General features: G+C 41.6%; 5 protein-coding genes across 12 annotated transcripts in view; 2 read left to right on the forward strand and 3 right to left on the reverse strand.

The window, feature by feature from the left end:
* The window catches only part of lgr6 (leucine-rich repeat containing G protein-coupled receptor 6), a 36,404-nt gene extending 31,236 nt beyond the window's left edge, over window positions 1–5,168 (forward strand). For both annotated transcript variants that reach the window (XM_079272999.1, XM_079273000.1), the window contains exons 14-18: window positions 387–458; window positions 986–1,111; window positions 1,946–2,100; window positions 2,661–2,741; window positions 2,869–5,168. In XM_079272999.1, the coding sequence (XP_079129125.1) occupies window positions 387–458; window positions 986–1,111; window positions 1,946–2,100; window positions 2,661–2,741; window positions 2,869–4,118 (1,684 nt within the window). In that variant the 3' untranslated portion in view covers window positions 4,119–5,168. The remainder of the gene's footprint in view (window positions 1–386; window positions 459–985; window positions 1,112–1,945; window positions 2,101–2,660; window positions 2,742–2,868) is intronic.
* A 98-nt stretch (window positions 5,169–5,266) lies between these two features.
* Window positions 5,267–7,703, reverse strand: ube2t (ubiquitin-conjugating enzyme E2T (putative)). Of its 2 annotated transcripts, none has more exons than XM_079273003.1 (7): window positions 7,607–7,703; window positions 7,079–7,188; window positions 6,915–6,984; window positions 6,710–6,815; window positions 6,504–6,602; window positions 5,987–6,070; window positions 5,267–5,590 (listed from the first exon to the last, which is right to left on the reverse strand). In XM_079273003.1, the coding sequence occupies exons 2-7, from the start codon at window positions 7,185–7,187 to the stop codon at window positions 5,474–5,476; spliced, it is 585 nt and encodes a 194-aa protein (XP_079129129.1). In that variant the 5' UTR covers window position 7,188; window positions 7,607–7,703; the 3' UTR covers window positions 5,267–5,473. The 2 variants fall into 2 exon arrangements, with proteins under 2 accessions (XP_079129129.1, XP_079129128.1); XM_079273002.1 differs by having other exon boundaries at window positions 7,533–7,685.
* Window positions 7,704–8,390: 687 nt separating this feature from the next.
* Window positions 8,391–11,344, reverse strand: LOC306780796 (putative methyltransferase YdaC). 5 transcript variants are annotated; one of them, XM_079273289.1, is made up of 5 exons: window positions 11,000–11,237; window positions 10,770–10,812; window positions 9,970–10,226; window positions 9,485–9,665; window positions 8,391–9,318 (listed from the first exon to the last, which is right to left on the reverse strand). In XM_079273289.1, exons 3-5 carry the CDS (start codon window positions 10,222–10,224, stop codon window positions 9,116–9,118), a joined length of 639 nt encoding a protein of 212 aa, XP_079129415.1. In that variant the 5' UTR covers window positions 10,225–10,226; window positions 10,770–10,812; window positions 11,000–11,237; the 3' UTR covers window positions 8,391–9,115. The 5 variants fall into 5 exon arrangements, with proteins under 5 accessions (XP_079129415.1, XP_079129413.1, XP_079129412.1 ...); XM_079273287.1 differs by having other exon boundaries at window positions 10,721–10,812; XM_079273286.1 differs by lacking the exons at window positions 10,770–10,812; window positions 11,000–11,237 and adding an exon at window positions 11,246–11,344.
* A 90-nt stretch (window positions 11,345–11,434) lies between these two features.
* Window positions 11,435–15,839, forward strand: etv7 (ETS variant transcription factor 7). Of its 2 annotated transcripts, none has more exons than XM_079273284.1 (8): window positions 11,435–11,638; window positions 11,888–12,026; window positions 12,150–12,314; window positions 12,399–12,575; window positions 14,201–14,344; window positions 14,662–14,804; window positions 14,938–15,038; window positions 15,137–15,839. In XM_079273284.1, exons 1-8 carry the CDS (start codon window positions 11,606–11,608, stop codon window positions 15,306–15,308), a joined length of 1,074 nt encoding a protein of 357 aa, XP_079129410.1. In that variant the 5' UTR covers window positions 11,435–11,605; the 3' UTR covers window positions 15,309–15,839. The 2 variants fall into 2 exon arrangements, with proteins under 2 accessions (XP_079129410.1, XP_079129411.1); XM_079273285.1 differs by having other exon boundaries at window positions 11,437–11,638; window positions 11,969–12,026.
* A 5,358-nt stretch (window positions 15,840–21,197) lies between these two features.
* kcna10a (potassium voltage-gated channel, shaker-related subfamily, member 10a) lies at window positions 21,198–22,907 on the reverse strand (the record flags this gene model as incomplete). The annotated part of the gene is made up of 1 exon (XM_079273819.1): window positions 21,198–22,907. The coding sequence occupies one exon, from the start codon at window positions 22,905–22,907 to the stop codon at window positions 21,198–21,200; it is 1,710 nt and encodes a 569-aa protein (XP_079129945.1).
* Window positions 22,908–23,272: the final 365 nt, after the last annotated feature.

A 23,272-nucleotide genomic window follows, 5' to 3' on the forward strand; every position in this document is an offset into this window, starting at 1 on the left:
AAATCAGGACCCCCACCAAGGGTCGCAAGATATCTGAGGTTTCAACGGATGATTCAACAGGAAAGGGAAGATGAAAAACTAAACATTCTTCCACACAAAATGTTCCTCAAAGCTTTTTTTCCTTCTTAACTACATGATAGTTTTATCTCTAAAAGTATCTTAATGGAACAATCTGTGGAAGGAAAATCACTCCTCGTATAATGAGATGTTTCAAGTAGACATTGGTTCATTTTAAAGGGTCATGAGCCGAAAAGGTTAAGAAGCATGGGTCAGGATTAAACTATGGCGACCTATGACCCATTACTGACATCTAGTGGTGATGGACATACAATATTCACAGTGTATTTACAATTATTTTCTTTCCACTTTACTTTGACTTATTTCAGTGATCTGAGCTGTAATATGATCGAGTGGATCCACCTGGACGCCTTTGCCTCGCTTCACTCCTTGATCAAACTGTGAGTAAACACAGATACATTTCACTAAGACTCTTCTCCCTTTCATCTGGTCCTTCTGAAGTGAAGGCATTCCGAATTTGTGCATCTTTCATTAAAGTTAAGCTGTGCTTCAGAGCCTTCGCCTTATACAAACACTCCATACTCGACTGTGTGTGCTGCGGAAAACATGCCGTCTTTGGCTGAGTCTACAGAGACCACTGATATGCATTTATTGTTTGAAAAACCCCTCTGTGTGGCCAGGAGATTCATCTCAGGTCATGCCAATACAAACTGCTTCATTGTGTGAAGTATGCGTATCGCTAAACAAGCAGATACACTACATCTGACAGGAAGTGTTATCTAAAGGGAATCTGACAGAGCGTTGTCTGAACAGTTTAAAATATCTATGAGACAAGGCCTTTTTGTTACCGTGGATGACCCTCGGCAATAAGGGAAATGAAAACTCATTTCCTGAACACTGACTTGGCCTGATCTGACACACACCCTCTTCTGTTTCTTTCTCAATTTCGCTTCCATATTTATTTCAGGGACCTGACGGAGAACCGTCTCAGCTCAGTGCCTGTTGCCGGTTTGGGGGGTCTCACCCATCTCAAGCTGAGGGGGAACACTGAACTATACGAGGCCTTCAGTCCTGACTACTTCCCCCGTATGAGGTAACACACACACACACACACACACACACACACACACACACACACACACACACACACACACCATCATACATTATTTTCTGTCTTTCTTAAGGTTTCTTTCTATGATTTATTTCTCATCATAAACTTACGTAAGATGACTACTTACCCAGGTGTGTAACCTGTGGCTGTAAAGAACAATGGATCCCTTCCCATCCCTTCAATTATCCTTCCGCTCCCAATTTTTCTTCAATACACCAAATATATCTTCAATATACCAAAAGCAGCCATGGTTTACAAAGCACTAATTACACTGTATCCCCTGCAAGCCATTCCTGAACTGAACTCCAACAATGAGGGAGCATTTTTCAGCAGCAAGTTAATTCCTGTTACAAAGATCCCTGAAGGCCTGGAAAGGTGCGGTGAAAATAGAGAGCCAGTTTCAAATATATAAGAGATGGCAGGCGATCAACTGGCAAAGTCATTAGATCATCAATCAAAACAGAACGCCCGGAAGAGAGCCATTTTTAAACGCACTGTACATGTACAGTAAATATTTGCGTACAACCATCCACAACAAGGTCAGCTGATCCAGACCTCAGAAACGTTTCCCCCTAGAGATTGTGGGTCATTTTACTTAGTTTTTCATATGTACTCAATAACAGATTCATAACCACTTGAGGATGCCTTGAAGCGTTTAATGTGAATATTCAACATTGCATGTAAAAGTTAAGCAAGCAATGCTCAAACTCACATTAAAATGAATATGTGCACCTTTCTTTGTGCACTTGTTGAACCATCTGCGGGGGCATTGTTCTTCCTGTCTTTTGTCAACACTGTTTCATCTGTTGGTTGCAGGGTAATAGAGATGCCTTACGCCTACCAGTGCTGTGTGTATGGTTCCTGTGATAGCTACAAGCCAGTCGGCCAATGGGACACCGAGCAGAGCAATACCGACGAGGACCTACACAGGAGGACCGTGGCTATGTACCCTATCCACGCCGACACACACTGTAAGAAAGCACATTACATTACAATATCTGTGTGAGCACATGTGCGGTACACCACACATGGTACACACCCGGGACAGAGGGGTAGAGTTATAGACAGGAATCTGAGCCCAACATGTGTGTGCTCATTGCCGAACTATTGACACGAGCCCACATGAAACATGTCAGAGCGTCGCTGAAACACACTTACACTGGAGCAGTGAAACATAAACACCAACAAACCAAAATTAAGCTGAAATCAACACCATTATACCGACACCATTAAAACCAAAAATAAACAAGTGTGCGGTGTATCAAAAGCTCCAAGAACAAAAGATGATTAAACCATGACGTATGACTGATTCAAATTTATTCGCCTAAAATTGAAAGAAAAACAGTCACGATGATCAAATTTCATGCAAGTGCCAATTACCTTCGACAATTATTTTTGTCTCTTTCATTACAAAAGAATGTCAAGTCATGTCAAGCCAGTGCCACACACACGCTAACACGCTGTGTATATGCACGGCTGCAGAATAAGCCGTCACAAAACCGTACACAAACTAAACAATGCTTTATTCCAGATGACCCTGACCTGGAGGAGTTCCAACTAGAAATAGAGGAATCCAAACTACAGACCAGTGTCCAATGCTCACCCACTCCAGGTAACTGAAATTACAAATTCAGTGATGGTCAGGCTGATAGTTTTGTCACTACAGTGTAAGGACATTGATGCATGAATTCACCATGTACTTGTTTGTTTATCTGCGGTTGATGATTCATGTGTTGCAGGTCCTTTCCGTCCCTGTGACTCTCTGCTGGGCAGCTGGCTGGTTCGTGTGGGCTTGTGGTCCATCTCCTTGGTGTCTCTTCTGGGGAACTCCCTCCTGCTCCTCTCCCTCTTCGGCTCACCCGGCTACCTGTCACCGCTCCGCTTCACTGTGGCCTGCATGGGTGCTTCCAACCTGCTAACGGGCGTGTGCACGTGCACCCTGGCCCTCGTGGACGCTCTAACCTTGGGAGAGTTCGGTCACCACGGTGCCCGCTGGGAGGCGGGTCCTGGCTGTCAAGCCACGGGATGGGTCTGGGTGTTTGCGTCTGAAGCAAGCGTGCTGCTGCTGACTCTGGCAGCTGTGCAGTGTGGCGTGAGCGTGACATGTGCCCGTGCCTTTGGGAAGTCCCCATCCCTTGGGAGTGTGCGTACATGTGCACTTGTCTGCCTAACGCTCTCCCTCACTCTTGCTTCCCTCCCACTGATAGGAGTCGGGGAGTACGGGTCCTCACCTTTCTGCCTTCCCTCACCCCTGCCACCCCCATCCTCTCGACTACCATCCTCCCTTGGCTTTCCCTTGGCGCTTATTATGATGAACACCCTGTGCTTGCTTATAGTCACAGGCTCATACATTCGCCTTTACTGGGAGTTACTTAGGGGAGAGTGTGAGGGCTTGTGGGACTGTGCTATGATTAAACATGTTGCCTGGCTAATATTTACCAATGGCCTCCTCTATGTACCGGTAGCTTTTCTCTCCCTCTGCTCCCTGCTGGGTCTCCTATCTCTGGGCGAGGAAGTGCTAAAATCAGTTCTCCTGCTTCTCCAGCCCTTGCCTGCCTGCCTCAACCCCCTCCTCTTCCTACTTTTTACACGAGACCACACCCAGTTCTTCTTCTGGCCTCACCCCAAAGCGCGTCCACAGCTACGCCGGGACCGCACACTGGACTCGCTGGCGTCTGTGGAGACAGAGAAAAGCTCCTGCTCCGATTCGTCGACACAGGTGTCACTTGCTGATGCCGACGCCCTTTACAGTGGCGGGTCCTCTCTCCAACCCCAACTGGATCCCATCAGGTTTTCCCACTGCTCCTCTACTTCCTCTGTTCCTCTCATCCCTTGCCAGATTCCCACAGCCAGAGATAGAGACAGGGTGACAGAAGGAGGGAGCCTGAACGACGAGGAATGTCTCAAGAGTTTAGATCAAGACGTGATTCATAACACTTGCCCCCTGTATCACTCAGCCATGAGTCCCTCTCTCCCCTCTCATCCATGAGCCTCCAAGCTAGCTGGGACACTATGGACACTAAAGGACCATCATCAAACAGCAAGACCCTCTCGGGGTTATCAATCCTCCAGAACCTCAGAATGAGTCCACACAGAGACTGTAGAGTACTCTAGAGAAGTCGATGAGAACACAACAAAGTGCCTCTGAAAATGGAGAGTGCAACTAAAAGCTCCCTTCAATGTAAAGACTATTAAAGGAAACACCCCACTACAACATGTCTGTTAAAATAAAGGACAATTTCAGACTTTATCCAGTGGACTGTTTGAGTCATGGACTCGCATGACAAAAAGAAAGCTCAAACAAAAGCTGTTAACTACATGGAAAACCTAAGCATCTGACAAATCAATGGTTAAGCCAGGGGGGAATTAAGGGAGAACCAGTAGAATTTTAAGTGTAAATGTTTTGTTTTTTTCTGAAATGTGATCATGAGACATGCAGCTTAGAGGTTACAGATTGTTTGGTTATATTTTAAGAGGAGTTATCTTATTATTTTTTATAAATATAAGTTCTATGCTATTGCTAAGGTCTGTTTCAAAGAAAGGGAGTCATTATCGGACACACAAGAACATTTGTTTTTACCAGAGTAAGCTACCGTTTTTCATTCACAGAAATGTTAGTCGGATATTTCTTTGCAATTGTGTAATAGCGGTTATGAGAATGTTATTCTTTGTGGCAGCAAAATGCAACAGATTCATACGGTTTACATGATTTGTATTTCCTCAAATATGCAAATCTGCCCAAATACGAGGCATGCAGTTATACAGACTGAATGGGATGTAGCTATCTTTCCACAGACACTAGAATAGGCTAGCAATATGTACATACAATGTAACTACCTCTGAACTAGCATGGTATTGACTCACTACAGCCTTATGATGTTTGTCTCCCTTTTTATATGATAAACGGCAAATATATAATTTTATATGTTAAGAAATAAATCCTTAGTTTGTAAAAATACAACTTGCTATTTAGGATGTACATACTTTGTATACAACTGGTATGCATATGTTTGAATAAATCTATTATCTTCATACTGTATATACCATCAACCACTTCGCTGATGCTACTACTGTGAAACACAAATGCTCACAACACAAGAAGTCTGTAAAACATTAAATCAGTTCCATCAATTAGTGTTAAAATAAACTTTAATTTCACGACACAAACATAAAAAAGTATACATATAAATATGTGGGTATTTCTGGATTAAGAAATACATAGTGAAATCAAGTGTGTTTTGGCACTGAATTAAAAGTTAAAAATCATACTCTTTCCAAGCAGGTGTATAAGGAATGTTATGTCCGGAGAAGAGAGACCTGTGGCTCTTACAAGCGAGATGGAAGCTACACACAGCTCTTCTTTGGTGGCTCCACCGCCTCCTGGTGTGTCCCGAACGCCTCTCTTTTGCGGGATGAAGCTTTCTGCTCGGGAGTATTTTCTTTGTTGCCGTCCACGACTCTCTGAACAAAGACGATTAAAAAAAAAAAAACACTTTAGACAATGACATCACATTGCCGACATATAGTCCCCCACATCCCCAAATTGAATATGATAAAATGTGGAGGTCGCATTTGAATATAAATCAAACTGCATCACTTTGTTGTAAGTCAATCTTACATTCTATTGAGGGACAACAGCACCACCTTGTGGGCAAAATATACCACGACATAGAACCAATGCAATGACTGACAGTACAGTGGCGCAAGTGACAATAATCATAACACCCACTAAGAAAAATGGAACCCACCCGAGGTCAGTACATAATGTAAATAAGACGTTGAAGAGGAAACCTGTTTTGATCATGTACAAGAGTAAATGCATTCCAACTGCTTCACCCATAAATCAGAAAGACTTACCATGTTCTTCTGAACAGCATGTTCTTGTGTCCACTTCCTGGCCTTCTCCGTGAACAGCGGTTTGTTGTATTTGAACTCTGATGACTGCATTCAAAAAAATGTGAGCGTCTCTTTAAATGTGTATACGCTGGAAATACGCAACCGATCACAGCATTACAATTCAAATGCTCTCTACTGCAATTTAAAAACCGCAAGAGGCTGTATTTTTGTGACAAGTAGTAAAGGTGTCTCAGACTGAAATCTAAACAAGTTATTCTGGTATTTAACAAAACCTCTGGCTTGTAATAAAAAAGCATGCTGGAAAAAATATTCAATTATTTTTCAGGTGCACATTTGAAGCATAGTGTTATTTCGTGCTCAGTCGCTCTAATGTCCAAAAAAACCAGCTCTACTGTCACATATACATTTGTATTACAATATTCACACAAAAAAAACCCCACAAGAGTGTGATTGAGTTTCAACAGTATGTTACTCCTACAGACAGTATGATGTGTATGCAACATTATGTGTGACTCACTATATCAGCCATGAGTGGGTCATCTGGATTGGGCTCATTCATGAGGAGCTGAATGGAGCTGAGGACTGTGGAGATGTTTAAGGATGGCTTCCAGGCACCCTTAATAACAATTTAAAAAATTAAAATAAAAATCTGACCGCAGACAAACAAAACTAGATGGACATGAATTCGAAACAGCTTTGTTTGTTTGTGTTGATAAATCCAACCTTTGGTGGGAGTTTGAGGGCATCATGGCAGATACGTCCTGAATTGTCGATGTTTGGGTGGTAGATGGGGGTCAAGAACCGCATTTTGGGCGGTTCAAATGGGTACCTAGATGAGGAAAACAGCAGGTCAGTCCTACAAGACTGTGTTTATAACGTGGAAATGTGAGAGAGAACATACAAACGCTAAAGCTTTGAGAAAATGTACCTCTCTGGGACATTAATCTCCAAGGAGAAGAGTCCACCTTCATATGGAGTCCCTGTTCCGCCCACTATCTCTGTAAGTCAAAAGCATGATCAGGTAGCTAGAACACATATTGAGCTTGTCACATATGTGGAAAACTATTGAGAACATATTCTGTGACTACTTACGTGCTCGGATCTCGTCTATCCGCTCCTCGGCCTGCCAGCATGTTATCCCTGGAGGTGGCTCGGTGCTCAGCATCTGAAGCTCGCGCTTCAAACGAGAAGCCCTCTGCATTCTGGGAAAAATAGAGTGAATGAGTCTTGATTAATTATGCAACATAAACAAAGTAGAGATATCGGACCGGCGTGTATGTCAACAGTAACAAAGTAGCACATCACAGCGTCTTAAATAAAGGAATGTATCTATTTTATCTCGTCCCATTTTCTTCTTTGGATACATGCAAGGCTTTTGAGATGACAATAAAGTGATTTCGTATTTGCTGGTGTACCCTGAAACTGATAGCGCCAAGCTAACGCTTTAGTCTGCTGACGTTAACGCACGACTTCTTTGAGAAGCTAATAACCACACCGTAGTCCAAATAAGATGTAATTTACTCGATATTAACTCACAATCACTTACTTTTGCTCCGGTTTCAGCAGCTGTCGTTCACTTAACAGCCGCTGTTACAGTTCAACTAACGTTACACTACTCACTTCAAAACACTGTGGGAGGACAGACGACGCGAGTCCGTTTAGGATTTCCCTCTTCTTCTTCTTCAGAGTCCGTTTTGGATTTCCTTCTTCTTCTTCTTCGTCTTCTTCAACGTGTATTGGCGGTTAGCAAACTAGCTTAGAGCTGCATTACCGCCAACAGCAGGACTGGAGTGTGGGACAAGGGCCCATGCAGGGAGAAATAAATAAGATAACATTTGTTTTACCCGTTTCTTTTAAAGACTTAATATCACAATAAATATTGCCTGCTGTTTCCGTCAAGGGACCCGATGATGAAAAGTCATGGTGTTCTTTCCCTCCTTAGAGCTTAAATAAAGTGGTAAGTGGGTATTTTCTACAATTATGTACGTAGTGTGCAGAGTTTGAATGTTTCTGTTTGGCTACAATTTGTACATTTTCCAGTTAGGTGCTTGCCTATTTAATATAATGTATGGTTCGGACCGTAAGCTGATGTTTTCTTCCCTTCGTTTCAAGCCCAGCACCAACATGTCTTTGTATATTATATAGATGTTCTCTGACTGTTTGGCCAGAATATCCACAAATGCTTATTTTCCTCCACACCAACATGAGCAGGAACCCAAAGGAAGCAGGTGGCTTCCTTAATTTCCATCCTGTACATTATAAGGAATATTTCCTTTATAATATCAGTTCTCAATGATCATCTGCCAGATGTTGTGGTTTTTATTGTTGAAAAACTGTGAATAGAAACAGTTTGAAAAATGCTGATCCAAATAATTCTGGATTACACACAATACTGGAAGTTGCTCTGACTTGTCCTTCAATTCCTGCTGTACATTGAGGTCTATATTTGGAATGGGGACTAACCAATTCGCGGAAATTGTGCGGTAATTGACGTAATCCGGTTTTCTGCCATTGCAACACCAATCCACCCAAAAGTTATGAAATTTGTCTCATTGTGTACCTGCAGTCTGTTAAAATGTTCTTGCCAGGATGTGTATCATATTGCCCCTGGAGAATAACCCAGTATATGCCAGCGTTAACTTCACTGTCCTGATCCTCAAAGGAATATCTCCCATTCGAATTGCTGATTTTCTTATTTTTTTGTTTAACGGCGACTGACACCCAAAATGTTGCATTACTGCCAAATACTGGATTTAAATTGAAATACTGGATTTTAATTAAAATCTCAACTTGTTAATTCAAATAATGACTCCTTCCCACCTATTTCCCATTTTGCTTTAATTTCACCTTTTTTGAGTCTAAAACCTTCTCTGCTGCACACACTGTCCATAAAAACTCACACAACACCGAGGAATATCCTTGCTGCATCTATATCAACTTTCTGAGATTTCCTTTTTACTCTAACAGTACAGTTAATTACTATTGCCAAAAAGTCCAAAAAAATATTCACTGGGTCCTTAGAAATAAACAATTCATTTGTCTCTTCTTCTTCTGTTTTTATCATGCATTTATTTATTACAAAACTTTACAACATTCCTATCTTTACAATCTCAAACTTAAAGTTTGATTTCAATCTGATTTTGAGGCAGTAGCATAGATAGCCTGAATAGTAATGTGTTTGTGCTGTTTGTCTTCCATTCTGACATCAGTGAAGCCAGTGTCTCTCAGAGCTGTCATGTAGGCCTCTGGACACCAGTTCTCCGCTGGCAACACTCGCTTTGCTGCGAGAGCAGCAGCACTTGACAGCCTCAACACGGTCACCATCACACCGCCTGGGTGAGTTCAGGAGAGAACAAAAGAATGACTATTGCACAGAGCAGCAAGAATAAAAGACAGTGATTGCTCACAAAGTCAAAGTGAATATGAGTGAGTGTGAAATAATTCTGAGACAGGTTATATTTTGAATTTGTTGGTCTTACTGACAACATCGTGTCCTACCTGGTTTCATTACACGGTGTATCTCTGTGGCTCCCTTCCTGAGATCAGGCCAGAAGTAGTAGCAGTTACAATGAAAGACTTTATCCACAAGGCTGTCTGCCAGAGGCATTGCTGCTATATCACAGTGGTGTAAAGTCACTTTCCCACTGGCCACAAATTCCTTCAATCGCTCACTTGCCATCTGTAAGAACAGAAAAAGAGAAATATTCTCCTCTTCCAAAAGTGAGTCATGTCTGCCCCCAGAAATAGGCTACAATACAGTCCCAGACTAGCGGCCTTAAAGTTCTCCCAGCTTTTGTCTATGATTGTTGTGTTCCTTACAGAGAGGCGTGCAGTATGTGTGTGGCTAGGCATGATAGAAGAGCTTGTTTATGAGTCTTGTGATTTGTTCTTTTAAGACATATATGTTTGTAACAATTGTCAAGCCATGCATGCGATAAATAAACTCTGATTTAAATACTTTATTCCACTCTGTCAGGATTCACCTGATGCATGTATGCCGAGTAATCCACCCCTATAAGGCGGCCTGTGGGCTCTGTGAGCAGTTTAGCTGCCCACTGCAGACCCAGACCAGGGCCGTGACCCAGCTCCAGCACTGTGTCCCCAGGTTGGATCCCACACAGCTGCACAGCACTCTCTTCAAGAATGTTGTTGTACGCTTTGAGGAACCTACTGACCAGCCACCCTGCCACTGTACGTGTCGGGTGGCACAACTGTTTCCCCAATATTTCAGCCCACATCACTGGAGAAATGACAAAAAAAAGACAGCTTTATACAGATGGTTACAAAACTATTTCAGAGATTAACAACCACAGAATACAATGCAAATCATTGTAACTTGCATAGCCAGTGACCCCATGTTTTACAACTCTAAAAGGCATTGGTTTTCTATTAGAGTAGGGATCATAAGGGTTAAAATGCATTCAAATAGGAGTATGACTGCTGCCGTTGCTTGCACTGTTCGTGCTGAATAATGGTACTTCTATTAGGGGGCCGGTAGTGGTGAGTGAGGAGTAAGCAGGCATCAATGGGAGTATAAAACAGGCAATAAAGGTGTTTTGGGAAAGTGTGAGTCACAGCAACCAGGAGAGAGGTCTTTGAGCATGCAGCCATAACTGGGCACCCAAATAATTATGCAGTTTGCAACAACAGAATGCAAGACTGGCCGTGGACAGACACAGAGGTGCACACTCCGTCACATACATGAATAAACACATTACCTCTCCTAAGGCTTACTCTAGAAAGAGATCATGAAAAAACTCGCTTTACTACATGCTATACTAACATTATTTCACGGAACTTCCATTTTGTGTTGTTATTGGCGGTCCCTGTGGACAAAAGCGGAAGTGATCAAGATCACCGCATTCCCTATAGAAAACCGTCTATTTTACTACAGCGTCTGACAGTCCTGGTTTCGGTTCTCCTGTGCCTCCACATGTAGGCTAATATCTAAATGTAGATCGCTGATAACACTTGTATTTATTGACGGTTTTGAATACTTCTTCTACCGCTTACCTAGTTTGTCGCGCGGCGGTGTGCTCCTCCTGTCTATAATAAACTCAGTCGTTGTTGTCTTTGGACTTCTTGCTGGAAATCGGTTAGAGGAGGAGCTCCGACAACTATTTCTGCTTTATGGGCGCACGCGCTGCTCTGTCCTGTTTTTCATTCACTTTTGCACACTCAACTTGTTTTATAATCACTCCGAATACAGAACATTTTCATCGAGAGAGTAAAACCCCGAAAGCTATTTTGTCTTCATACTTAATTTATATACGATGCAAGGTCTGCAACGCCCCATAAATATCCTGCTGGATGTCACATCTGATCAAGTGCAGTCAAGTGTTGTCGGAAATATCCTCCGCCAATGCTTCCTCCAATCAGCCTATTTTGCACACACCCCCTGCAAGGATTATGTTTCTTTCGTTTTCATTTCCCGGAAGGGTCGAATGTGAAAATAGTGGAGTTGTATTATTGTTACGTTTCTTTCTTCATTTAATATGGAGTTTTGGGAGGTTTGATATGGAGTGTATTTAATTTATTGGACGAGTTACAGGTCTGCTTTTAAGGAAATCATCCAATTTCTTTCGTACAGTATAGTCGAACAGATAGAAGGGCATTTCCATGGAGAATATATCTCCGTCACGTTTGATCAAGGTAGGTTAAGGTCACGGTTGAGCGAACCGTTAAACTGTGGGTTGACTTAAAAAAGCAGGGAGCCTAACTACAATTCTTTTGGAAGATTTTTTGAGAGCTTTCAATTTTGTTCTATGGCCGACTGCTAAGGCTACTGAAAATTTAACCTTTAGGTAAAAAGGTTTTCAAATCCCTCTTCATGGTTGTTTCTGTACTGCCACTAATCAATTGGTGTATAATTGTACTTACATGTGTGTGGGTGTTTTTCAGCAAGAAAACAGTCCACCATCCATAATGCATGGAAGGCAAGTTAACATTCCACTCAGTGTGCATCATTCCCCCCCTAACCAGCTTCCCTTGACCAGTCCTCCCACACAGGAAGACCTGTGGCATCTACCTGGACAACTGCGTGAGTCAAACTCTCTCTTACCTGGAAGATATACCACTCCATCAATATACCACGCCATGCAGCAAAGTAGACAAGCACAAGCATCTCCTGTGTGTTTTAAAATGTTGTGCATCTGTTTTCTAGGTATAAACCCATCTCTGTGGGACAAGGAGGATGTTGGCCACTGGCTCCACTGGGCTCAGAAGGAGTATTCACTGCGCCGGCCTGAAAAGGGACGCTTTGAGATGAATGGCCGAGCTCTGTGCCTGCTCACCAAGGAAGATTTCAGACGCCGCTGCCCCAGCTCAGGTAGAAATGAGTGTGCATGTTCTGCAGAGTATGCTGACTGGTTTTAAGGCTGTGTTTTCATATGCACCCCCTTCTTTACTACAGGCGATGTTCTGTATGAGATCCTACAGTGTGTAAAACAGCAAAGGAGGAGTGTTGTCATTGACCCCCCAAATTCGTCTCCCTCCCTGGAAACTGGACCCATCCAGAACCCCGTCAGCTGCCAGATACCCCCTCAGAGTGTCCAAGAGCCCCAGCCTCCCACAGTCAATGAAGTCCAAGGTCAGCACTTCATTTTTAAAGATACAGCCTCCAGAATCAGTTCTCGGAGTGAAAAAATGGCAGAAAATCTATATTACTGCTTGCCAATGGGGCACAACAGAGACACTCAATAACGTGCACGCGAGGCCGGCCCGGCTACGTCAACAAAGCAAAGAGAAGCTTGGATTACATTACACAGAAGCAGAGCAACGGCAGGCTCTGCTCAGGTTGCTATTACTCCACCATATCTTTATATTGCAAAAAGTAGTTTGCAACGATATAAATGCTGTGAATTACAAATGTAGCGCCTTTAAACATATAATATACAGGAAAGGTCTGGACAAGAATCGATTGACATCAAGGTCAGATTGTTATGCAGCCTATTGTATGCAGAGTACATGGCAGTGCAAAGAACACACATCATGTGTATAATACATACTCAAACGGATTGTTTGAGTTGATGGTGTAGCAAATAAAACTTGTTTACCGTGGTTAGATTGTGGGCGCTACTTCCTGATTAACATGTGCAAACACATCATGCAGGAATTCATGCTCTCTCGATGTTTCACTGTACTTGTAGGGACATCGCTCAGCTTCTTATTCACAAACTGGAAACCCTGACCAATGCATGCTCACTCTCAACCCATTTGACCAGCATGAAGGTTGATGGTTCATGCACTGGTGGGGGGAAAAGAAGTAACCATTATGTAAAAGCCCTGTGTTTAAAAACAGAATGATATAACAGTACAATGAATGATTCTTAATCTGAAAACAGCCAATTTCAGGGTGCTAAATTGTTGTCAGCAGCATTTTAATGTTGTTAATGTTAGTGATGTTGAGAAGTCTCACCACACTGTACGCTGTTACAGAAGGTAGTGTATTAAACTGCAGGGCATCATATATAATGTGCCTTGTTTTGCATGTAAAACGTTTGTTTGAAGCGGCATACATCAGATAAATGATGGGGACCAAAAAGCACCACATTTGCACTACCGGTAAATAGAAATCTAAAATACGGTACTAGCACCTCAAAACTGTGCATGAGTACAGGAGTAAATTTACTTTTGTTATTTGACACTATTGGTTCGGACATATTACCCCCCAGTAGAAGAGTACAAATGCACACAAGTTTGACTCTACCAGAAAAAAGGTGCTTTCCATTGTAAGAAATAGGTTGTGTGCCAATGGGTGTGCTGTAGTTACTTGGAAACCAATGAATTTACAACTCCAAAAGTCCAAAACAATGACTTTGTGCTACATACTGTACGTAGTGAACTTTGTGTTGTACATTGCCTTTGGTAAAGCCATTCGTGTAAAATGTTGAAACTCTTGTAAAAACTCTTTTGCTTTCAGTTTAGCTCTTTGTCACAGTTCCTCACATTCCCTTTTCACAGTTTCCCTCCCTTTGACAACTGCAGTGTCGGCAGCTGTTGTAACTGTGACCAGTCAGTCGGAGTTCATGTCACCCCTCCGAGATTGTCCCTTGATATTTTGCTCTTACTCTGATCCACTCACACATTTTAGTGGGAATCACAAACAACAATATCAGAAACACAGCATCCTGCGGTTGTAATTATTTGCTGTGATGTCTGACTTTGAGTCCCTCTCTCTTTGTTTCTCTGTATCTTTCCTTCTCTCTCCATTAGATGGATCAGCAGCTGTCTCTCCATTGCCCCACAACCAAGTTCAGTGTCTTCCCCAAACAGAGAGTGTAATCCAGCAGCCGCTCAACCTGTCCAGTCGAGAGAAGCCAAGGAGCCTACTGCACAAAGCCAACGGCCGTATCCCAGGTAACTTAACTTATTTACAGTTGTACCGCAGTTTTCACCTGGAAAATATACATAAACATGCACAGCTGTGTTAAAAATTGCAAAACCCTTTTTTAAAACTCCAATAAGCAAGTTTGACCACTAGGTGGCAGAGAAACTCCTCGACACAAGAGTGACTATATGGATATAGCATGAACATATGAACAAGGCTTTGGAGTTGTACTTGAAGTTAATTCTTCATATTATGGCTACTTAATATAACTGTAAATACCAATGATTGATGATAGTAATACTAGTTTTTGCAACATGTGTCTAATTGCTGTTTTAATCATGGCCAGAGTGTAGACTGCTGTGGGACTATGTGTATCAGCTTCTGTGTGATGACCGTTACAAAGAATACATCCGATGGGAAGACCAGGACAACCTGGTGTTCAGGGTGGTGGACCCCAACGGACTGGCGCGTCTCTGGGGAAACCACAAGGTGAGCCCCAAGGCCTGTGTGGTACATCTTACAGGGAAAATGAACTCAGAGGTGGAGACGCAAAACAGCAAAAACAGGACATGTTAGCAGAGTAAATGTTGCAACACAGGCCTTTGATGATCTTTTTTTACAGAACCGAGACAATATGACCTATGAGAAAATGTCCCGGGCTTTGCGACACTACTACAAGCTCAACATCATCAAAAAGGAGCGAGGACAAAAACTCCTCTTCAGGTCTCTGCCTCTTTGTCCTTGTCCTTGTGTCATTCTCCTCCTGGCTTTTCCCCACAACAACACATTCATTTATTGTCATCTTCTCTGCCTCCCCTCAGGTTTCTGAAACTCCCAAAGGATACCAAGAAACCACAGGCCGACGCCGCCGAGTCTTCGGAACACACTTTACCTCAGGACGAGGACTTTTCAGACAGCAGTCATACACATGAGTTCAGTGAGGACCATTTTGAGGTTTCCCCTGATCATGCTTCGCCACAGCATCCACCATAGAAAACAAAAGTATCTCTTAAATGTCCTAAATACATGTAGAATACAACAACACAAATGATTGCAGAATAGAATGGAGATATGTGTTCAGGAAATGACCCATGCATGTACAGGTTTAACAAAATGCATTGTTGAGTGTATTTTTTAAGGAATAGTTGCACTTTGATATTGCTTTTCATTTTGCTGTGAATCAGTGTATGTACCACTGAGATCAGAACGAACACTAACGGACGAGGAAAATTGTGAAAGAAATCGCATCAATATTAAAACAGCCAAATTAACTTAATAATTTAAATTTCTCAGGCTTGCTCAGCATAATCACAATACAAAAAATGCTCTTGTTTTCATGTACTATATCACCATATATTGTTACAGTAAACTGGGTGAAACAGGGTGGAGTGATTTTTCACATTCAAATTGATTGTGTTGTGGGTTAAATGACACTTTGTACAGTGTGGTATAGCCGATAGGTTAATTGCTAATGTTTTCACAGCTTACAATACATGTATTTAGTATTGCATATTTTGTATGCCCTGGGGTACGTACTAAATCATGTAAAACAAATTCAATAAAACATCAAAGATAACTGTTTATCATTCATTTGATGTGGCCTGTTGTTACTGTTTCTTTAAGTCAGTGTTATGAGACACTTTCTGAGTGAGAATTGTTGCCAGTGTTATGGTCAAACAAGCTTATTTGGAGATGAAGTGTTTTGGTGGTGTCACAAACTGGGCCGCACGGCCATGACAAAAGAGTGAGATACACAGCCAAGCAAATTAACCAAGTATTTATTAACTTAAGGCAACATAAGAGGCATGCTTAATCTAAGTGTGGCGTGTGGAATCAGTCATTTCAAAAGAAGGGGCCTTGTCAAATATGTTAATTCAGTAGTATCCAATAGAAACCAGCCAACGTCTTAGCTTTGTGGACTTAATACGGAGAAGAAGTCAAAAGAGCATTATATGTTTTATGAATCACATGGGCCTGACCAATATAGTATGTCAAATTGAGATTGCTATAAAAACACTGATTGTGAAACCGTCACCCACTTTCCACTGGATAACTCATCTGAGCCTGTTTTAACTCTGTCTGCTTTCAAGAAGCAGGAATTTTTGCCACAGATTGAATGTGTTGCACCAGCTACGGCTTTAAACTTTTAAATTGATAATTAATATCCTTTAGAAAATGGCGCCAGGAGTTTCCAGTTGTCATTATCGTGAAGTTCCTCCTTCCATCTCCTTTTCTGGATCTGGTTTCCTGGCCACCTACCAGTTAGGGGTTTCCCAGTGCTTCCTAACTTATGCACCGTGGATACTGAGCGCAGCACCTTGTGTCCTGGGTGCATCTGCAGGGTCTCTGGTAGCAGCTGCTGTGGTCTGTGGAATGAGCATGAGTTAAAATTAAATTAATTTATTCCCAGTGTAACCTGATTTGTTGGCTTTAGATTTCTCATCTTTCACTTGCTCATCCAGGTCATGGTGACAAAAGTAATAAAAAAAAGAAATAATCACAATTACAACAATTATGTATTATAAGCCAACTTATTGTCTTCGCCACACTGACTAATTTAAATTTGAATGTTCAAGTTAAAAAATGTTTGTCCGTGTTCCCTTTTGCTTTTTACACTGATTATCACATTTGGTCTAAATATGAAATGTGGGAAAATTTAGTTTTTTGTACAAAACACCGAAACAAAACATTTTTAAATAACAAATCCAAGTTTGAGTTTTTTTCACTTGTACTGCCTGAGTGCACGCTATGACATTGGGCTACTATCACCAGACACAGGTAATTGTAGATGAAGACGAACACGCAGCATGACGCTAAGAGGAGGGAGGCCTTATCAAACTGAAATCAACTGAGTGTCAGTTCTTTCCTCCGTGTCACACAAACTCTCTCCATCTTATGCCTCCTTTTCTGCCTTCTCACTCGCTCCTCGTATCTCTCACTCCGGCGTGGAACTTTCCATCAAAGCATCTCGTTAATGATGGAGCACTCTCATGCATCTTTAAGCACTTGATAGGGATCTGTGCAGTTGCAGCTCTTCGATCACACAGTTTAGTTTGATTCCGGGAATTTGAAATTTGAGTTTGAATCCATGGAAAATATGAGGTTCAACAGTATTTCTAGTCAATTTCTAGTTATTGCAAATTTAGTAATCTGGAGATCTTGGAAAAAGGACAAAGGGCTCCTCATATATACTGAGAGAACTTATGAGCAAGATAACTGCTTCTAAACTCGTCTATTTTACTTTGACTATAGCATCACAGCATTCTCGTTTCTTCTTAATTGATTTCTTTTTCAGACCAGACATTTAGACAGAAAAGCCGGTAAAGCAAAGGTGGAACTAATAACATTATCGATGGCTCCGGTCGAGCAATTATTGCAATACAAAGCAGCAAGTTAAAATGTTCAAATAAGTTCCTTCGAGGAAAAAGCTTTTTTTTTTAAAGTTACATAACACAACTGCCAACTTTATTCTCTCAGGGGAAGGTCTTTGTGTGTGTGTGTGTGTGTGTGTGTGTGTGTGTGTGTGTGTACATACAGATGTATGTGTGTGTAACCTCTTTCCGCACTTGCTTGTAACTTATCTATGTGGCCCTTACCAGAGACCAGGTAGCGTGTGAACTCTGCTCTCGTCTTCTCCCAAGTGTCATTCATCCCTCCCTCCTCTCTTTTCATCGCCAGCTGTTTTCATTATTTGTCCTTGGATGGAGCTAATTTCTTTCGGCCATGTAGTAATAATCTGGGTCATACATCTATTCGTGATTTAGGGTTCCTGTTTAGTTTAGGTTTTCCTGGAGGTAATGCAACTGGTTTTACCACAGCGATTGAAAATACAATTTTGGGGATTGAGAGTTCCCATAAAACTTGTCTGCTCTCTTCAGAGTCTGAATGTTGGAAACACCGTGTTTGTGTTATTGCTCACAACCCTGCATAATAACACAACAGTTGCAATGTGACACAGAATAAGATTCAGCTCTAAAGTGGCCTGTGAGTACATCTTAATCTGCATTGCTAATTAGACATTTCTTGCAAATCGAAACTTGTTTAGTATAGCACCAGACGCCCTGCAAATGTAATGCACTGCTTGAATCTAATATTCTGCGTGAACATGGAAAGCATACGTTGATATTTCAGGAATGTGGTCACACATAGGATTATGCCATTTAGCCACTCATGTCTTCGCATATTAGCGACAGAAAAAACACCACTGCTGTCATAAGACATCGTCTAATTGTGCTCTATTACCTGAATACTGTGCACACACATATCTTTCACTTTGCCCACTAGCTACCTACTATGAATATGCACAACACAATCTTCATTTTAATTTGGTAATAAAAAATCTGACAGTGTTTTACAACATAAGGAGTCTGTTGCATTTTACTCTGCATCACCCTTGAAGGAAGCAAGTGCTTCTTTTAGGATCCTGTTGGTGACTGCTAGATATTGTTTTATCTGAACAATAGGTAATAAGTATTACTAATAAGTATTTACCAAATGTATACGTTTAGCTTAGGAGCATTTGTCAGCCTGAGACGAGGTGTTGAGGTGAGTCCAGAGAGAAGGGTATCGGGTGAAGCTAACAGGCATCAGAGAACTACTCCATGTCAACCGAAGACTGGCATCCTATTTTGCTTGGCTGACTTCCAACGATACCTTGTGTGTGTGTGTGTGTGTGTGTGTGTGTGTGTGTGTGTGTGTGTGTGTGTGTGTGTGTGTGTACTAACATTAGAGTAAAAGCAGAGGCAGGTTACTGAAAGCAATGACGAAATGTTTCTTGAAGGGGAACACCGATGGAGATAAGAAGAAAATAAAAGAACGCTAACTGCCTCTTGGTCTCTCACAAACACACACCTTTCTATGAACACATGAGCGCACATTAAACAGGAGAGGACATGATTTAAAATCCAAGAATATATTGCATACATCATAGTAAACTGTATACTGAAATGTTATCATGTATACAAATACAGTGTAATGGTCTTGTTGGTGTAATAAACTTGCAGCCATGACTACACAGGCCTGAGGCCTCTGAACGTTTTGAACAACAGTGACTTTACAGACAAGGGACTATCTTAAAAATATATCATCAGCATGAAGCCAATTGTAAAACATACAGAAAACACATACACATACAGTACATATAATCTTTGATCACATGCTCAACTACAAATTCAGACATTACACAGGTCTGTGATTTTGAGATGACATCTTATTCCTTGAGCCCAATCCGACACTTTTCTCTTTTTCCAAAAATTATATTATTATAGGAAAATGTGTTATAAAAGAAATGTGTTATATACAAACCACCAGAACATTACACCGATGCAGCATAATTGACAATTTCTCCTCCAAAACAAGACGGATCATGGGACATTGTGGCCTGTAATGTCCCCCTTCCTCATAACAGTTCCCTTTATTCATCAACTATCTTTGGCTTCTTAATTCTCTGTATCAATTTTAGTGTTTTTCATGGTCTCACTGAAGGCAAGGCAAGTTTATTTGTATAGCACATTTCAACAACAAGGTAATTCAAAGTGCTTCACATAAAACCATTAAAAGCATCAAAACACAAGGCAAAAGAAAAGGAGATTTAAAAACAATTAAGAACATTCATTAAAACATTAAAAAACAGTGCAAGAAATAAATAGGCATACTGAAAGGCATACTTCATTAATATGATTTACACTGATTGACAAAAATAATGATGTTTATAAGGAGAGTAAAACAGATGTGATCCACTTTGGATATGTTAAATTGTATTTATGGTCAGGATGCATTTCTTTGTTGGACAGCATTGTGGAAAATAACTCTCACAAACAAATGCTAGAATGGAGAGAGGTTGCAACTTCTACATTTTCAACCAAGCCAAACCAGCAAAAATACTGAGCATATATGCATGATAAACATATATATTACACTGAGATTACGTGGCAAAGTCAACAATATGCTAAAATGAATTAAGGCACCCCATTATCATACATAGTGTGGAGTCAGTTCATCTGCTAACATTAGTGGAGTATTGTTATCCACGCTACTCATCAAAGAGGATGAATAACTACAATAGCTATTAAGTTTTAAATAAATAAATACAGAAGGGATATACAGTAAACTACAACTATACACAAGTTACTCATTCAAGACACTTACAGGAACATTGTGCTGTTTTGTTCATGTTATTTTTACAACCTTGGTCTTATTTGTGTAGGATTGGCCATCAATCGGATCAGTTACAATTCCACACAGTTACTGCAGCACAGAACATATTCTGAAGTTGACAAAAAGGCATTGACCAAATTGTCCAACATAAATGTCTTTTACAGTGTAACATGGCCTGTTGCTCACACTTCCTTAACCTACAAATCATCATAATCAGATAATGTATTAGCTTTCCAGCATTCTTTACCTTTCATTAAGTTTGACTGTTTTGAACCAATAAGACACTGTTTTATAGTTGTGATAAAAGTCAATTTCGCCACAAATATCAGTGATGATGTGCAAACTGTTATAAGCAAAAGGATTAATGGCCAAGACATTGAAAATAAGACCAAAATAATTAAAAAAAACTAAACTAAAGAAGAGTCCTAAACTTATGTTGACATACAACCCTGAACATGAACATAGCTGAATTCTACAGCTTGTCTGTTTTTTTCAAAGTGTCATATTCAAATTAGACAGAAAAGAGGTAAGTACAGTACATTCTGGATATCATTGTAAAACCTTTTTATTTTACAAAGTACAAATATTTGATATCATTGATCCTATTAGACCCTTATTTGAGGGAAATCATTTCATCATTTCATTTCCTCTATATTCTCATTTCTCTTGAATATTCCTTAGTCTCTAACTCTAAATTGTGTTCAGTTATTTCCCTTTGTCGGTCTGTCAGATGCCGTTGGCTTTATTGAGTGAGGTGTTGCTACCCTCTTTGGTATCTGTAACAGTCTTCATGGATTGGTCAACAGCATCTGCCAGGGGCACCTTGTCCTCTGCTTTCGTCTCTCTGTGGTAGAAGTAGTTGAAGTTGGAAACAATGACGGGAACAGGCAAAGCAATGGTCAGCACACCTGAGATGGCACACAAGGTGCCGACCATTTTCCCCCCCACGGTAATGGGACACATGTCCCCGTAGCCTACAGTTGTCATGGTAATCACAGCCCACCAGAAGCCATCGGGGATGCTAACGAACTGGGTGTTAGGATCATCTACCTCAGCAAAGTAGATAGCACTGGAGAAGAGGATGACTCCGATGAAGAGGAAGAAGATTAACAAGCCAAGCTCACGCATGCTGGCCTTCAGAGTCTGTCCCAGGATCTGCAGCCCCTTGGAGTGACGTGAGAGTTTGAATATACGAAACACCCTGACCAGACGGATGATACGCAGAATGGCTAAAGACATGTTCTGACCTGAGCTCTCTTGTGGCGTTGTGATCAATCCTGTAATCACGGTAACAAAATAAGGGCTTATGGATACAATGTCAATGGTGTTCATGATGTTGTTGAAAAATTCCCTTTTGCTGGGACAGACCACGAATCTCATACACAGCTCAAAGAAGAACCACGCAATGCAGGCAGACTCAATGATGAAGAAAGGATCGGAGAAAGTTGTGGGCTTTGCACCAGATGGAGCCACAGAACTGTGAAACCTAGATTGGTTGAAAGGCAGAACTGCTGTGTGCACAATTGGGTCAGAGTCATCTCTGAATTCTGGCAGCGTTTCCATGCAAAAAATAATGATAGATATGACAATAACAAAAACCGACACCAGTGCTACACCTCGGGCTGCATTTGAGCTCTCTGGGTACTCAAACAGCAACCAGAATTGCCTGTACACATCATTATTAGGTAGAGGGATCTCAACATCCTTTATGAATCCTTCATCTTCTCTGAAGTGCTCCATGGCCTCGATTCCAAGCTCGTAGAACACAATTTCATCTGCAAACACATCCAGGGGAACGTTAGCCGGACGTCTGATCTTACCCCCTGACTGGTAATAATACAAGATGCCGTCAAAGCTTGGTCGGTTCCGATCAAAGAAGTACTCGTTCCTCATTGGATCAAAGTAGTACATCCTCTTTAAAGGATCACCTAGCAGCGTCTCAGGAAACTGGTCCAAAGTTTTGAGCTGTGTCTCAAAACGAAGACCGCCGATGTTGATGATTACTTTCTGGTCTCCCTCATCCAGCCCTTTTTTATCCGTAAACAGATCCTCGCAGCAATCTTTTGCAAGCCGGCAGAAGATTGTCTCACTCTCCTTAGTGCCCTCACTATTTAGCAGCAATTTCCAGTTTGAGATCATGCTGGTGCAGCTATTGTGCCCTTCTCTGCTTGGAGTTGGCATCTTTGGGGACTGGGGTACTCCTAGTGTCTGTGTGTGTGGAATGGGTATAGAAGAGGTGGATTCCCAAATGCAGGAGGGGACGGATGTAGAGGAAAGCTGAGAGGCTCGCATAAGGTAGTTGCTGCCTGGGCTGCTGTGATCTGGAGGCAAGTCCACTGTGAGAGCTGTGGTCTCATCAGCGTAGGAGTCCACCTCATCCTCAAAGCTGCCATCAAGATCATCTAGGCTCTCAAAGTCTACCAGCGCCACATCCATGGCTGCAGTTCAGCCAGTGCAAAGCCTTGGTACCCCAGGATAACACGACCTCACACACACACACACACACACACACACACACACACACACACACACACACAGATGGACAGACGGGAGGCTCAGTCACCAGAATCAGCAGCAGGCTACCAGAGCTCTTCAGCAAAGCACTTACAGTCACAGGAAAAATGTAAACACCTGTAGAGTGAGAGACAGAGAAAGATAGTCAGTGTGTTTTGTTCAATGGTTAATTGTTTGTTCTGTGTTAATTGTCATCATTCGGTAAATATATGACATTGGACAGCAGATGTTCTATCAAAACTCCTTGTTTCTTAGATACCCATCTCTCCAGAAACCAGCAGAAAGCG

The sequence above is a fragment of the Melanostigma gelatinosum genome (genome assembly GCF_949748355.1).
Source record: "Melanostigma gelatinosum genome assembly, chromosome: 8".
Lineage (NCBI taxonomy): Eukaryota > Metazoa > Chordata > Actinopteri > Perciformes > Zoarcidae > Melanostigma > Melanostigma gelatinosum.